General features: G+C 36.9%; 1 protein-coding gene and 1 non-coding gene across 2 annotated transcripts in view; one reads left to right on the forward strand and one right to left on the reverse strand.

Moving 5' to 3' along the window:
• LOC125241093 (otoferlin-like) overlaps positions 1 to 16,945 on the forward strand; it is an 82,050-nt gene that overhangs the window by 23,794 nt on the left and 41,311 nt on the right. Inside the window, exons 4-5 of the mRNA XM_048149408.1 lie at positions 14,294 to 14,622; positions 15,786 to 16,061. Coding sequence (XP_048005365.1) covers positions 14,294 to 14,622; positions 15,786 to 16,061 — 605 coding nt within the window. The remainder of the gene's footprint in view (positions 1 to 14,293; positions 14,623 to 15,785; positions 16,062 to 16,945) is intronic.
• Trnas-gga lies at positions 5,920 to 5,992 on the reverse strand. Its single transcript has one exon. It is a non-coding gene; the product is annotated as a tRNA-Ser (tRNA).

Raw genomic sequence — 16,945 nt, forward strand, 5'->3', positions numbered from 1 at the left:
TTAGCTTGGCTACGTATCCTGAAACGCATATATTGAAAAAAGAAGGCCTTGTTTTACTGTTTTTTTTATGTAGGTATTTTGCCTTGAGGGTGTACTTCCTTGGACATTGAGTTTCATGGAACGGGATCTCTATGTTTACTAACGAAAACACGGACATAATCCAACAAGGCGCAGTCTGCTTTCAAGTGCCTGCACTAAATAGTTCTTAGGACCTATTAGGTTCTTTATGAATATCGTTTTTCTGGTTAGCCGTGTTGTTATTTTCTACTATTCCAAATTTCAAATCGCTTGCTTATGGTATGTTTATATGTTAGTAAGTCGGAGGTCGGAGGGAATTGGGCCATACAGAATACTTTAATGAAAACGCGAGCGTAAAAACGTTGCACAGTCAGCGATTAAGGCTTGTATCAGAAATTAACCCTCCGGAGATTCACCCTCAGGTAAAGGGACCCAACATACTGGAACAGGATAATACAAAAATGAATACAAAATTTTACCCATTTAACATGTCCCTATGAAACCAATTAAATCTTTGAGTGTGGACTTAATTACGTATATACTTAGGCAACTACTTAGAAAATTATGTAACCATAAAAAAAACATTTAGCTAGTAAAAGTTACAAGTGAAATTGCTACGGGTTACCAGTTAGACACTTAGGTAGTAGAGTGTCATTCGAGTCGGCTATCTTTTGAATAGGAGCTACATATGTTTGACTCCAAATGTCGGTCCTTCTGATGCCGAGGTCCATCTTATAGCCGAACACAGAAGCTTTAACACAAACTCTAGTTTACATTGGCTCTTTGCGATTTGTTTTACTGCAACTAAATAAATTTGCTCCACGATTATAGTTTTAGACCGTGTACAAATACAAATACGATACGGTGTATACGATACAAGCAAGGTGCGTTAGCTACTTAATAATAACTTGAGATATTTTAATGAATAATTCACGTGGCGCTCCGTAGTTTGGCTTCGAGTTTCTGCTCTTCCATTTCACTATTTGGCTTCAAACGAATACCTGACGAAGAGATTTCCAGCCAAGCCAGCCAATGTATGTTTGCTTTTAGACGTTTCGTGAACTTAGCTTAATACATATATGACAAACAATATATCACATAAATGTATGATTTCCATCAGGTAAGATAATTTATACGTAGATTTATTAGAAAAAACACTTAATTACCCATTAAAACAGCAACTTAAAACCGCGAACGGTTTAACTATCGGCCGTCATCGAACCTATTTGATTTAAGAAACTTAAGATAGACGAAGTTCGTCTACTTACTACTACTTATGACTTTAACGAGCAAACATTTAATATGTGAATAGAGTTTATTATTAATTAAGGAGTTTCATATTTACTGCATGCACCATCCACATAATTTATGCGAGCATATTTAGTAGGTAGTAGGGGGTTGGCCGTGTGGTGACGGGTTAAGAATTTCACCACCCCCTTTCATCCCGTGGGTGTCGTAGAAGGCGACTGTGGGACACGGGTTAAATTGTGGCGTATAGGCGAGAGGCTCGCAACCTATCACCACTGCAATGTCACAGTTTTGTTTTCTTTCAATCCCTTATTTACCAGGAGAGACGCTGAAACTTGAGTAGTTTCATGTGCTCTGCTTACCCCTTTATGGGATACAGGCGTGATTGTATGTATGTATATGTAGTAGGCATCAGTGGCGGAGCTCCTATACATTTATTTTTACTAGCTAAGATAAGTATTAATTATAAGAATGTAAAGCAAAATTTTCATCTCGTTATGACTAGGTAGGAATGAAAGGAATGTTAAAATAATACTTCTTACTGCTAACACGGGCCAAAATTAGAATAATCTGAAATATTCGGAATCGGAGGTTTCGGCATGTGAGTGTTTTTGCGTAAAGGCAGGTAAGTACCTAAGGCTCGGTCGGAGCGCTATGCTCCCGGTCTCGAGCGCGGCAACTTCTCACGGGCGAGGGGCATCTAACCATTATCTGTTTTCGTGGAATGGGAATGGGAAAGTTGCTTTTATTTTTATTTTAAATGCGATATACAGAGTAGCTCGAGATTCTACTGTGCCAACCTCGATATGCGCACAATCGGTATGTGTTATGTAAGTAACTAGAATAATAAATACTTAACTACCTTACATATAACCATTAAACGAATATTGTAACATAATAAAGTAAATCATCCCTCTTCTAGTCTTCTTAGATCGACTTAGTATTCCATTCGGCAAAAAGGACGAGATTTGGCATGCATATATTAAGTTTATAATGGATGTATGTACGTAGAATGTACAGTCAGCAGCAGAAATAGCGTAGCGGGCAAGGTGTTCAAAATGAACTTGACACGCTCTTATTGTCTTAAAAATAAGATCGTGTCAAGTTCATTTTGAACACCTTGCCCGCTACGCTACTTCTGCTGCTGACTGTAGATAGGTACACATACAAAATTAATTGATGCAGGTACACACCGATAAGTTATCCTTCTCCTTCCAATTTTAATTTTACATTTTAATGTTTATAATTTTTCATGAAAGCTACCTATAAAAATGCTTAGCTAAGTTTATCAATTGTCTGAAAAAATGTGCAATCATTTTCTTCGGAAGTATATTAAGACTTACAACTTTCAAATAAAGTTTTCCTATTATGTTCTGCGTTCCGCCCGCCGCGCTTGTACTGGTCTATGTAAGACAGACTTTTGTGATAAATAATGATTATAAAAAATAAGTACTTACCTTCGAAACATTGGCTTCCCGCAGGCACATTGCCATTTATTATTTACAGCGAGTCGTGTAACAATATTCCTGTTTCCTATTCAACATGCCAATGCACCTACTACTCGGGCCTGTATAGCATCGATTCGATGCTGTATAGTCATTAACAACCTGCAGACTCAGATCCCGGATGCCGACATATTTGCGGACAAATTAGGCAAGTTTGTTAGGTCCGCTGTGTTGGCTTTTAACATAAATAATTATTATATGTTGTATTTGTTTGATTTTGTATTTATTTGATTTATTATTTGTTACATTTTATTTCGTGTCTCGTGTCTGGTTTTTTAGGGTTCCGTAGTCAACTAGGAACCCTTATAGTTTCGCCATGTCCGTCCGTCCGTCCGTCCGTCCGTCCGCGGATAATCTCAGTAACCGTTAGCACTAGAAAGCTGAAATTTGGTACCAATATGTATATCAATCACGCCAACAAAGTGCAAGAATAAAAAATCGAAAAAAATGTTTTATTAGGGTACCCCCCCTACATGTAAAGTGGGGGCTGATATTTTTTTTCATTCCAACCCCAACGTATGATATATTGTTGGATAGGTATTTAAAAATGAATAAGGATTTACTAAGATCGTTTTTTGAAATTATTAATATTTTCGGAAATAATCGCTCGTAAAGAAAAAAAGTGCGTCCCCCCCCTCTAACTTTTGAACCATAAGTTTAAACAATATGAAAAAAATCACAAAAGTAGAACATTATAAAGACTTTCTAGGAAAATTGTTTTGAACTTGATAGCCCAGCAAACATTCTAAGTGCTTTTACCCATGCTCTAGAATATATTACTAATTTAGGTAAAAATTACATCATACGCACCACATAAATTCACATCTCGTACATTTATACTTCTGGGTAAAAATATAGAGCCATTGAAACGTAAATTTCCCTTCATCAAAGCACCATAAGGTCACAAACTTAAAGGTTGATTATGAGCAAAATATAAGGTAAAATTAACTTCGAAACTCGACCAATTGTTCATATTTACTTGTACGTCCATATTAGGTGTATATGCGACGTAATTTTTTCTTAAACTGGGGACCTTTAGGTTATCGATTTAAGTCGCTTTTGCTACCAATTTCGTAGTAAATATTACCTTCTTGAGAGACCAAATTTAGACCATAAAGTTATAAATACTTTAAAGGTACTAATATTACCATAAGGTTTCATTTAGATTTACCTAATAGTCAAATTAACCCTAAAAAATAACCAATAAGTCGACGTTTGCGAGGCGACCTCAGATCAAGTTATTTTTACTCACAAATAAGTCATTTCTCCGTGAAATAGGACGTATATACTCCATAGTTATTTCGGTTTTTTAAATCAAAAGTTGTGTTATGTTAACAATGGCCAAAGAGAAAAAAATATAGACATTACAGTAGTTATTATAGGAAGATTAAGAAGGCTAAGGCTAATTATAAGGACGTTCAGAGTGAAACATCAGAAGAAATAAATTGTGAATTGGCTTCTACATCCGGTTTTCAAGGAGTATCTACTTTGTGTGTTTCTTCTCTTCTGATCCTGATACCACACACACAAGCAAGGATTTTTTGCCATCTGATAATATAGATGAGAAGAGCGACGATGAAGAAATCTGTTCAAACAAGGAATCAGAAAATGAAGATTCTGGAGATGAGTATGTGACAAATAAAGATTATTTAAATATGAAACTTGTGGAAGACCTAAGAGAATGGACAGTACAGCACAAACCCACCAAGTCATCTTTAAACGACTTGTTAGCTGTACTGAGTAAATATGGTTTTAAATTGCCTAAAGACGGGCGAGCTCTACTGAAGACTGACGATGTCTTTATAGAGCCAATGGGCCAAGGAAAGTTTTGGTACCAAGGCGTAAGCAATTGCTTAAAGAAATCTTTATCGGATATGGATTTAAATGCAATATCCAGTATTGAACTAATGTTCAACGTAGACGGCATGTCGTTGTTTTTCATTTTTGTCATGAGACCACCTGGAGTCTGCTTTGAAATGAAATGAAATGAAATATGAAATGAAATATTTATTTTCCAAGTAGGCATATTACAATGCGCTTATGAACGTCAAATAAAACTACGCCGGCTCTAACCCTACGCCTCAGCCTCGAGAAGATTTCAGTCCCCTCTCAGTTGGAGGAGGGTATCCACTATGGGACCGGCAAGAAACTCGGCGGGCCACTTCTTTTCAAATCATTACATCTTATAATTAACATGCATTAAAAAAACAAGATACAATTTAATAAGCAAAAGTATTCATAAAAAAATATATATTAACACAAGAAATTATACAAAGTACAAAGCTATTATGATTATTAATAAGAGATGTTAGAGATATATAGAGTCTCTAAGTGTCAAAGTACATCTAAAAAAATTATACATGAAGAAAAAAAAATAATCAACACATTAAAAAAGAGCTTTACTACGTTTTCCAAAGATTGAAACGCGAACTTCCTTTGGAAGTCTGCCGTTCTTGATATTCCGGTCCAAGACATTTTTGTCATTAAATCCCTGGTCATAATTTGTTCCGCCATTTTTTTGCCAAGAATGTTTCTCCTCTTCCTTGACCATCAGCCCCAACAAAAGAACTGAAATGCTTTACCTAAAAAGAAAAAAACTTATTAGTGGGTAGTAGTTACATACAGCGACTCATATTATACACGGTGGAACATGAGGAACCCGAAAGATTTTAACTAGGCATTTCTGGGCAGCTGGGTCGAGCGCTGGCAGTGCAAATCGCCGCGTCAAAATACAGGAAACAGTGTGAATTTCACGAAAGTTATTCTAGAAAACTATTAAAAACTAAGTGCATGGTCGTAGAAAAAGTATTGTATGCAACGGTGTTTAACTGAGTCAAAAAATACTCGTGGCGTCTTTATTAACAATTTTCGGCTTCGCCTCAAATTGTTACCCACGCCACTCGTCTTTTTTGACCTCCTTTAAACTCCGGTTGCATAAAATACTATTACAATGGGGTAACATTTTAGTCCTAAAATGTGATTAGGAATGCGCTGATAAAATTATTATATATTATAAAATAAAGCGTTTTGATAGCATAGCGTATTATTAGACTTTTGTTAACCGGGATATAGACCGTGATTACCTTTATGTTTTTTGTTAATACATATAAGTCTAATGAAAATAACCGTAAAAAGATGGAAAAATTTACGCTTCCGGCGGGACTTGAACCCGCACCCTCTGCATTCCGTGCAGTGCTCTTAACCAATTGAGCTACGGAAGCCGCGCCGGACCTCGCAAATTTCACCTAATCTTGAGCGTTGCGAGGGTTTCAAGGCACGAAGGCCCCTTGTAAAACAAATAACTATTAATCTTCTCTTCAAGAAGTTTTTTGATTTATAAATTATTAAATTACAACGGGACTTAATCGCGTAAAACTTACGTTTATTTTAATTTAGATATGGAGAAATTACAGGTAAATTGATTTAAACTAACACGATTTACACTCATAATTTTAGTAAAAGTAAGTGTTTACGCGATTAAGTCCCGTTTAGTTCTAAAATTATAGGTAAATTACAGTACTTACTCAAGACTCTGCGTCGGTGTCCGCATTTTGGAAGGCTTTCTCCCATTCCAACGCCTCTTGATATGTACTGATGCCGCATTTCTTTGGAACACACTTGTACTTCGTCCAGTGTGGTTCCGGATAACTTTCCGCATCTTTCTGTAGCCGGCTCACCATCGTAGGAGGCCACGACAGAACACCGTTCTCCTCCCATGCTGAAGGGCAAAGCGTTATTTCCAGTCCCCTTCGGGACGGGGTGGCCACTGTCTTATATGACATATTGCAATAATAAAAACCTAAAACCAAAATTGGAGTCAATTAAAAATAAATATTTATGTAATTTTATTACATACACGCGTGAAGCACGTTGATATGTTTTAAACTAAGCAAACATTCATCAAATCAGGTATTATGTTGATCCCTAAAAACACCCGAAAACGTTTCAAAATCAATTATCACATATAACTTACCTATTGGGAAACCACTATGCGTAATATTTATCTTTGGCACGTCTAATCGTTAGCACGCAACCTACGTCCGCGCTGTCAAACAAAATACTGTCTTGCGACACGATGGTAGGTTCAGTAGTTTTTGAGAAAAATACGGAACCCTACACTGAGCGTGGCCCGACACGCTCCTGGCCGGTTTTAATATGCTATTTTTTTATTCTGTTTAATAATATGTGTGTTACCATATAAATAAGTGTTTTGGTTGTATTACACTGTAAGCTTATATGTGAAATAAATGATATTGAAATGATATTGAAATGAAATGAAATGCCGTTCACACGCCGTGGCAAGCAACATACCAATGTCTACGACACAATAATATAGATAATTTTTAAGAAAAAAAAACCGCCTTCCTTTGGGGTTCTGGTGATAAATACTTTCAAATGTTGGATTATGTTATCAATTCGTCTGTATATTTTTTAATGTTTGTTATTCATTATCTCCGTCATTTCTGAACCAATTTTGAAATTTGGATGATTCTGAAGTACTTACAGATGAGAATGATTACCAGAACGGAACTCTAACCAGGGGCGGCTCACTCTTCATCAGCAGTTCCACTGCACCAAATGTCACTGTTCTGGACGTAAGTGCATGCTGTTCTTATAAAAATACCAAAGTCACTATAAGTGTGCCGTTCAGATTTGAGGAGTTCCGTTCTGACCATCATCAGCAGTTCCACTGCACCAAATGTCACTGTTCTGGACGTAAGTGCATGCTGTTCTTATAAAAATACCAAAGTCACTATAAATGTGCCGTTCAGATTTGAGGAGTTCAATTCTGACCATCATCAGGAGTTCCACTGCACCAAATGTCACTGTTCCGTACGTAAATGCATGCTGTTCCTTTAAAAACACAAAAATCACCATATGTATGCCTTTCAGATTTGAGGAGTTCCCTCGATTTCTCCAGGATCCCACCACCAGAACTGGGTTCTGAGAAAAATGGGACCAATCTGTATGCATATACATTCAATAAAAAAAAATCAAAATCGGTCCAGTAACGACGGAGATATCGAGGAACAAACATTAAAAAAAAATACAGACGAATTGAAAACCCCTTCCTTTGAGATTTGGAAGGCGGTTAAAAAAACCGCCTTCCTTTGGTGTTCTGGTGATAAATACTTTCAAATGTTGGATTATGTTATCAATTCGTCTGTATATTTTTTAATGTTTGTTATTCGATATCTCCGTCATACTGTTGACTTACCCAGATAACCAAACATTGTAAATAATTCGTTCAGTAGTAGTTATAGTTTTTAAAAAAGCATGTAATATCTTTCTTTTTTGAGTGTAATATATTGTTTTCTATAATTTTGTTCATGTTACCTGTCGTGATTGTTTTTCACCGAATGGTTTAACCGGAAGATCAGCGCTGGAAGTCGCCAGCAATATGCTGAGGTTAAACCATTTCGTGGCACCTTCTCGTTTTTATGTGTTCCTATTTGTAATATTTTTCTCTTTTGTGTGTTTACGAATAAATTTATTCTATTCTATTTATTCTATTCTATTTCTGAACCAATTTTGAAATCTGGATGATTCTGAACTACTTACAGATGAGAATGATTATCAGAACGGAACTCTAACCAGGGGCGGCTCACACTTCATCAGCAGTTCCACTGCACCAAATGTCACTGTTCTGGACGTAAGTGCATGCTGTTCTTATAAAAATACCAAAGTCACTATAAGTGTGCCGTTCAGATTTGAGGAGTTCCGTTCTGACCATCATCAGCAGTTCCACTGCACCAAATGTCACTGTTCTGGACGTACCTAAGTGCATGCTGTTCTTATAAAAATACCAAAGTCACTATAAGTGTGCCGTTCAGATTTGAGGAGTTCCATTCTGACCATCATCAGGAGTTACACTGCACCAAATGTCACTGTTCCGTACGTAAATGCATGCTCTTCCTTTAAAAACACAAAAATCACCATATGTATGCCTTTCAGATTTGAGGAGTTCCCTCGATTTCTCCAGGATCCCATCATCATAACTGGGTTCTGAGTAAAATGGGACCAATCTGTATGCATATACATTCAACCAAAAAAAAATTTTCAAAATCGGTCCAGTAACGACGGAGATATCGAGGAACAAACATTAAAAAAAATACAGACGAATTGAAAACCCCTTCCTTTGAGATTTGGAAAGCGGTTAAAAATACAGACGAATTGAGAACCCCTTCCTTTGAGATTTGGAAGGCGGTTAAAAATGAGAGAGTTTAGTACGATACGCTACGGATTATATGAGCTAAGATGTTATATTCTATTTATTTTGCCCTGAACAATAAGCATAGTGCGCAAATAACCTAACATCGTTCATATGATATTTATGTTAGCTCGCAGCCGAGCGCATTATGCGCACACATGGAATATATTACCTCAACTCGGAGCGAATCACATGCACGATAAATCCCTTCTACAAAATTGAAATTTCTTTACAACATTCACAACCAAAAGGCACGAGATTTCTACGTTACAAGCACGTGAGGTACCGATTTCAAACAATGGCTTCTTACATACCTATTTGCGCTCTACCGGGAGTATATTGAAAATAGGAACATATCTGTATAATCTGGTATTCAATAATATTGCCTTTGTATAAAATGCCTTATTCGTATAAGGAAAAATATGCTGGAAATATTGTTCCATACCATATATTAATAAATATCCGGCAAATGGAGACGCATCTAATACTTGCATAATATGTTGTACAGTTAGCATGGAATATGCTGTGACGGCTCTATATCGTAACACACCTTTGTTACCATAAAGATGAGTTCTAATAAAAATGGGGCGCTTTGACTATTGCAGTATTTTCGATGCTAAATGTAAGTATATAAGTATGTAATTACCAAAATTACTTTACAATGTTATTCGTAATGAATTTCAAACCTTTCAAAGTCATCCTAGATTCAAGGCAGGCAAAACTATACAATCTAACGTAAGGCCGTCCTTTTTGCACTATTCGTAAGAGCGATAGAGACGCACCGATGCGATAAAGTTTATCCAACTACTGTGCTACGCCCGTAGTTCAGGCGCACCACAGTTTTCGCCGGTTTTCTCACTCAGTTGGATCTCGGACCGTCGACATCTCCTCTTGAGTTTTAGTTCGTTTCTTCGTTTAGCAAATTAAGTTTCTTTATTTTCCTGATTTTAAGGATTTCTTTTTTCGAATATATATATATATGTCGCCGGGAAATGGCCAAAACAGAGATTTCATCAAATTACTAAGGGATATGATCAAATCACGCAGGATGTCAAAATGGCAAATCCATTTTATCATTTCTCTAGAAAATTTCAGTCATTTGACTAAATCCCTTACTCTGTTTAGTGAAATCATAAAATCGATCAACAGACACGCCACGTTTTGTCATTTTACTAAATTTGTTTAGGGATTTGATAAAATCCCTGAACCACGTCAGTAAGTTGACGAAACGAGCTTATAAAGTCAACTAGTTTTATCATTTCGCTAAACAAGTTCAGTGAAAAGACAAAACGTTTTAATAAATATGACAATAATTTAAAATGAAACATTTTTAGCTTTGTTTCTTCACTTATTCTATTTTGTTTCTTATTTATAGAAAACCAAAAACTCTTAAAAACGGATTCAATTTTACCATTTCACTAATCTAGTCTAGTCTCATAAATCTAATTGGATATATTAGATTCTTAGCTTTGTCATTTCACGAAACCAGTTCAGTATTTGATCAAATCACCAGTTGAGACTTTATCATTTCCCTAAATTTGTTTAGGGAAATGTTAAAACTAGTTGACTTTTTGAGTTCGTTTCGTCAACTCACCGTCGTGGTTCAGGGATTTTATCAAAGCCCTAAACAAATCTAGTGAAATGACAACACGTGGCGTATCTAATCTATTGGCCGATTTTGTGATCTCACTAAACAGAGTCAGGGATTTAGTCAAATGACTGAAGATTTCTAGAGAAATGACGAAATGGTTTCGCCATTTTGACATCTTGCGTGATTTGATCAAATCCCTTAGAGATTTGAGCAAATCTCTGTTTTAGCCATTTCCCTGCGACATATATATATATATATATATACTGGTTACTTAGTCACGGGTACTTTTAATTAGGTATTTGCTTACATACATATATAATATTAACCTGAGCATTCAATTAAAACTCAAGTTAATTATTACTTACACTAATAGCTGTGCCCGAAGTTCTAACGACTCGTTGGCCATCAGCCTTTGTTTTATCCCGTCCCTCCTCTTTCCTTTCAAACAATAAGTAGTTGTATTGCGTAGAATTCCAAAACAGGGCCATGAGCGGAGCCAGTAATTCACGGAGTGGGATGTGGGATATTGATTTTATAAAGAACGTACTTTAAATAAACTCTGCTACCGAGTGATAGTCAACATTTATTTATTACCACAGGAAAATACAACATTGATTATGTTTAGTACTCGGTATAATTCAATTCGTCGATTAAAATCGGGACATAAGTATAGGTACTTTGTATAACTGAATTCGTTAAGGTGTTGACGCTGTTCAATGGGTATAAATTGAAATATAAATAAATTAACAATACACGTCTCACAGGTTTCCTCACGATATTTTCGTTCACCGAATACTTAGCTAAAAATTTAAAAAAAATATTATCCACATTTCTTTGTCAGTTTGGTGGAATATATTTACAACTCCCATTTTTTAGGGTTCCGTAGTCAACTAGGAACCCTTATAGTTTCGCCATGTCTGTCTGTCCGTCCGTCCGCGGATAATCTCAGTAACCATTAGCACTAGAAAGCTGAAATTTGGTACCAATATGTATATCAATCACGCCAACAAAGTGCAAAAATAAAATGGAAAAAATATTTTATTAGGGTACTCTCCCTACATGTAAAGTGGGGGCTGGTTTTTTTTTATTCCAAACCCAACGTGTGATATATTGTTGGATAGGTATTTAAAAATGAATAAGGGTTTACTATGATCGTTTTTTGATAATATTAATATTTTCGGAAATAATCGCTCCTAAAGGAAAAAAAAGTGCGTCCCCCCCCTCTATCTTTTGAACCATATGTTCAAAAAATATGAAAAAAATCACAAAAGTAGAACTTTATAAAGACTTTCTAGTAAAATTGTTTTGAACTTGATAGGTTCAGTAGTTTTTGAGAAAAATACGGAAAACTACGGAACCCTACACTGAGCGTGGCCCGACACGCTCTTGGCCGGTTTTTTAAATTAGTAACAAAAGATGTCGTGTTTAAACTGGCAGCTGCCACATCGAAGCGGTAGGCTTTAGGGGAGCGTGATTCCGCTGCGCCCAAAAGACATTAGACAGCGAGCATATATATTCCTTCTCGCTTCTCATTGTATTAGGAACACTCTGGTTTATTATTTTAGTTTTCGTGGGATCCCTACCTATTCAGTGGAGACTAATATTAAGATGAGAACATAATATAATAATGTAGGTATCGCAGACAGTGGGAGAATCGGGTGGCATTCCTCATTATTATCTTATTATGTTCTAAAAAATAGTTAGATAGATAGATAGATATACGTTTATTTGTTTGTCACAATACACACAGAATACACAAAAGAAATAAGTTACAAAAAAGAATTAGAATACATAATAAGCAAATTGGAAAACAGGAAATTACACAGATTTTTACCATAGCGTACTATGATACTGTGCGCGTCGCAACAAGACAAAAGGGTTACGGCTCAGTATTACGCTACGCCCTGAGGCAGCAGCACTGATATTCTGCCGGAACCGGATCAGATCACGATAACACATAATTGATTGAATAATAAATATTGTAAAGAGATGAAATTATATACCTAAAATATCTATAAATATCTATAGTTATTTATTTGGTGACTCTTTATAGAACATTGATTAACGACAGATATAAACATAAATATATAAGTAATTATGTTGTTAGACGTTAATAGTTTAATAAAACATGAAGTACAAGAAACTTCACTAGAACAAATGTTATTCACTATTTTCTTACGGTCACCACAAACATGCTTGGGTTACGATACATTTGTCCTTTATAAAGGACTTCCGGGCTTTAGTGGACCACTTACATATGTACGGGGACATACCCAAATGGTTATGTGGGGCTCCTTGTTAAGGGCTAACGAGGCCCCAAGTCTACCTACTAAACGACCCCACGACGAAACGACATCTGCTTCCATTATATTGTTGATATGGTAGAAATTATGAATTATGTCAGGTCAAATACCCTAAATAAGTTTGTTAGGAACTAAGAAATATTTATTTTCGTTTTATTAACGTACAATAGACACGTCAAGTGAAGTTGACATACCCAAAAGTACGCGCGCTGAGTACCTGGTACCTACAAGCGGCAGAGTGTAGTGTTATCCTAGGAATGAGAGCAGTGATTGTTATCTCGGAACATTACCCGACACGAGAGACAGGCGCGTTCGGCCTCTCGAGTCGCTCTGAATTTTAATGATGATAACCCCCAGCGTGCCGGCTGGGGCCTGGCGCGTGACGCCTGGGCGCTGACCCACTTGTCTTACATCGCCCAGTTGCTACGCTTTATATGTATACGAAACAATCATTATTTTATTTTGTTGTTTAACAACAATAATTAAAATAACTACTCGTAAAACATTTTATTAACTACACGATATTATAGTTATTTTCTGTAATTGTGAAACAGCGACCGTTACCAGTAAGGTACCGTTAAAGTAATTTTATTCCTTTATTTTTGATTGCCTTTTTCTACCTTCTGGTAACAATTGAAGAAATCTTGTTAGTTCTTAATTATGATAACAAAATGTATCTAATATTCATTTAACCTGCGCCGATTTTTCCTTCCTTCTTGGGAAGTATTTTAGTGTAAATGGGCTTTAGCGCTCTCTCTACAGAGTAGGTACAGAGTTCGCAATATCGTGCTCAGACAACAAAAACAAAAAGGACGGGATGTGTGCTCATTGCTCTCGTGCCTATTGCTTTCAACGAGCTATATGAGTTTCAATAGGGTACCAGAACTATTATGCTCTCAGCATGTCATTGTAAAACTTGTAAAAAAATATATTTCTTGTTGATGAATAATAAAGTTAAGTTATATTTTTCTACGAGACTGCCGCTAATTAATGCAGCGTTTGTGTATTATTGTAAACATAAATAGTGACATGGGCGACCGAGCTTCGCTCGGAGTTAAAGATAAAGAAATACACATAAAAAACCTAAGACTAAGCTAGATCGATTTTTCACCCCCGAAAATCCCCACATAACACATTTCAGCGAAATCGTTAGAGCTGTCTCCGAGATCACCGGTAGGTAGGTATTTACATAATAAATAAATATATAGGAATTGCTCATTTAAATGTATTAGATTTTCACCACACCAACTGGTAGTCTGTCTTGATTCTTCGAAAACAGTTCAAGTAATTTCATACAAAAACCTTAACTTAAACCCAGCCTTTCACTTCTATATACATAGGTACAATGTACTCGACATGTATGTAGATAACGATACTATGTATGATAGTAAATAAGTTCGCAAACTTTTCCGAGCAGGTGTTCGTGGACATGGACGTGTTCTACTCGGCGCCCGTGGAGCCGACGGCGGGGCTCAGCGACGACGCCGTCAGCCGCATCAGCGACGTAGGCTCCATGCGCGCGTCCGCGCACAGCTCCGCGCACGGCTCCGCGCACGACTCGCTAGCAGGCTCCGCGCACAGCTCCGCCAACTCCGACGTAGACGAGGAAAACGCCCTGGGAGACATCCAGCGCCATATAGACATGTTGGAACGCTCTTTACAGAAGAAGGAAACCATTCTCGATATAGACTCGGGCGACGAGTCTCGAGCCCGCAAGTTGAAGACTGTTGGCAAACGTATACTAAGGTGAGTCTTACCAGTGTCAAATGAAACACAATAGAAATATCCATTAAACGATTTGTTTTGGTCTTTGCAGCGTCTCCGAGCTAAAAAATTAATAGATATTACTGAAACAAGTATAACTGTCTGTGAACATCTAAAACAAAATAAGTCTTCAAGATCCATTATTAATTATCTACCTCAATATTTTTTAAGAAAAAAAACCCGCCGCTTTTGGGGTTCTGGTGAATGAAACTTGCGAATGTTGGATTATGTAGAAATGTATTTTTTTTAACTATTTTGAAGATAAAACTTTTATTATTTGATGAGAATTCAAATGAATTCCCTAGTTCAATTCCTCATGAATCCGATAATAAGAAATCGAGCTTGACAAAATTTGATTTAAAACTTAATATGCTTAACAAACATAACAAAGAGAAGAATCTCCTAACATGAGCTATGCTTGCTGAGGAGTTCCGTTCTGATCATCATCGGCAGTTCCACTTTACCAAATGTAAAATTTGTAATGTACGTCCTTGATTTTCTAATAAAAATACAAAAGATACTATACGTGTGCTTCCTCATGGACTCACAAAAAGTCACTGTTCTAAACAAAAATGCATACTGTTCTTATAAAAATACTAAAGTCACTATAAGTGTGCCGTTCAGATTTGAGGAGTTCCTTTCTGATCATCATCAGAAGTTCTTCTGCACTAAATGTCACTGTTCTGAATGAAAATGCATGCTGTTCTTATAAAAATACCAAAGTCACTATACGTGTGCCGTTCAGATTTGAGGAGTTCCGTCCTGATCATCATCAGCGGTTCCACTGCACCCAATGTCACTGTTCTGGACGTAAACGCATGCTGTTCTTATAAAATAACAAAAATCACTATTTGTATGCCTTTAACATTTGAGGAGTTCCCTCGATTTCTCCAGGATCTCATCATCAGAACCAGGTTCTGATAAAAATGGGACCAATCTGTATGTATATACATTCAATCAAAAAAACAATTTTCAAAACTGTCCAGTAACGAAAAAGATATCGAATAACAAACATTAAAAAAAATACAGATGAAGACGAATTGAGACCGGGTTCCTTGAGATTTGGGGCGGCGGTTAATAAGCACTTTAATTATAACAGTACTGATTTCGGTTTCTGTTGACACTTATCTCAAAGTATTTTCCAGACGAGGGTTCTCCATGGGTTCCGAAAAGGTAGTGAGTATATCGGAGGGTAATCGCAAAAGGCCGTCGACGTTCAAGAGCGTGCGCAGCCTGATGAGACTGGGCGCGCGCGGGCGGGCGCGCGGCGGCGGCGGCGGCGGCGATGGCGGCGACGAGGAGCGCGGGCTGCTGGAGCCGCCGCCGGAGCCCGAGCGCCCGCCAAGCCAGACCTCCGTGTCCTCCGACGAGCTGCTGGTCGACACGCGTTCGCCCACCGACACACCCAAGCTCAACAAAATGTACGTATACACATAATTCACAGTTCAAGCTCCAGAACCATAGCTGCACTCGTGGCGCTTGAACGTCGGGCTTTCACCCGACCAAAGAGTCGAGTGCGCTGTTACATGTAAAGCGCCCTTTCGTCCTTAGAGGAAAGAGTACTGAAACATGAATTAGCAAGTCATCATACATTTTATGATTCACGTAAACGCATGTTTTGGCTCGTATTGGGTTATTATTATTATTATAACACTGGTTTATCTTATCTATAGCCATTTTTCGGTGCTTAACTTTGCATTTCAAATACTTATTTTACAACAGATCAATTTCAATATTATCGTGTCAGACAAAAGTATGCCGTGGTCTCATAATAGTTATCTTTATTTATGCGATTTAGAGGTAGTTAACACTTAAGAGGCTACAGAAGCGAAAATACTAAAATGGAAAGGAGCCACCTAGCCCGCCGAGGGTTGCAAACAGAAAAAAACAAATGTTTTTTTTTTCAGAATTATGAAAAAACACCGAGCACCACTGTTTTTTTTTCAGATGAACAAATAAATCGACAATAACGGTTTTTCGTGAGTTGTAACGTGTTTCAATAACAATAACGTACCTACATTTTAATTCGATTAACATTCAGTATACAAACGTTTATTGGGGAATCCCCAATAAATGTTACTACGTACTATAACACCAGAAATTAAAGTTATTTGATTAAATTCGTTTAATAGGTAACATTAAGTCTACAAAACCGTATAAAATTATTAACTGCTTTGAAAATTTTGAGCTATCGTACTTTAGAAAAAAAACATACTCCAGAATAAGAATATTAAAAAAATCAAAACGGTCCGACCCTGATAAAAATAATAATTAATTCAAAAACCAGCGAAGAAAGAGTCAAGAG

Source organism: Leguminivora glycinivorella, chromosome Z, assembly GCF_023078275.1.
Source record: "Leguminivora glycinivorella isolate SPB_JAAS2020 chromosome Z, LegGlyc_1.1, whole genome shotgun sequence".
In the NCBI taxonomy this organism is placed as follows: domain Eukaryota; kingdom Metazoa; phylum Arthropoda; class Insecta; order Lepidoptera; family Tortricidae; genus Leguminivora; species Leguminivora glycinivorella.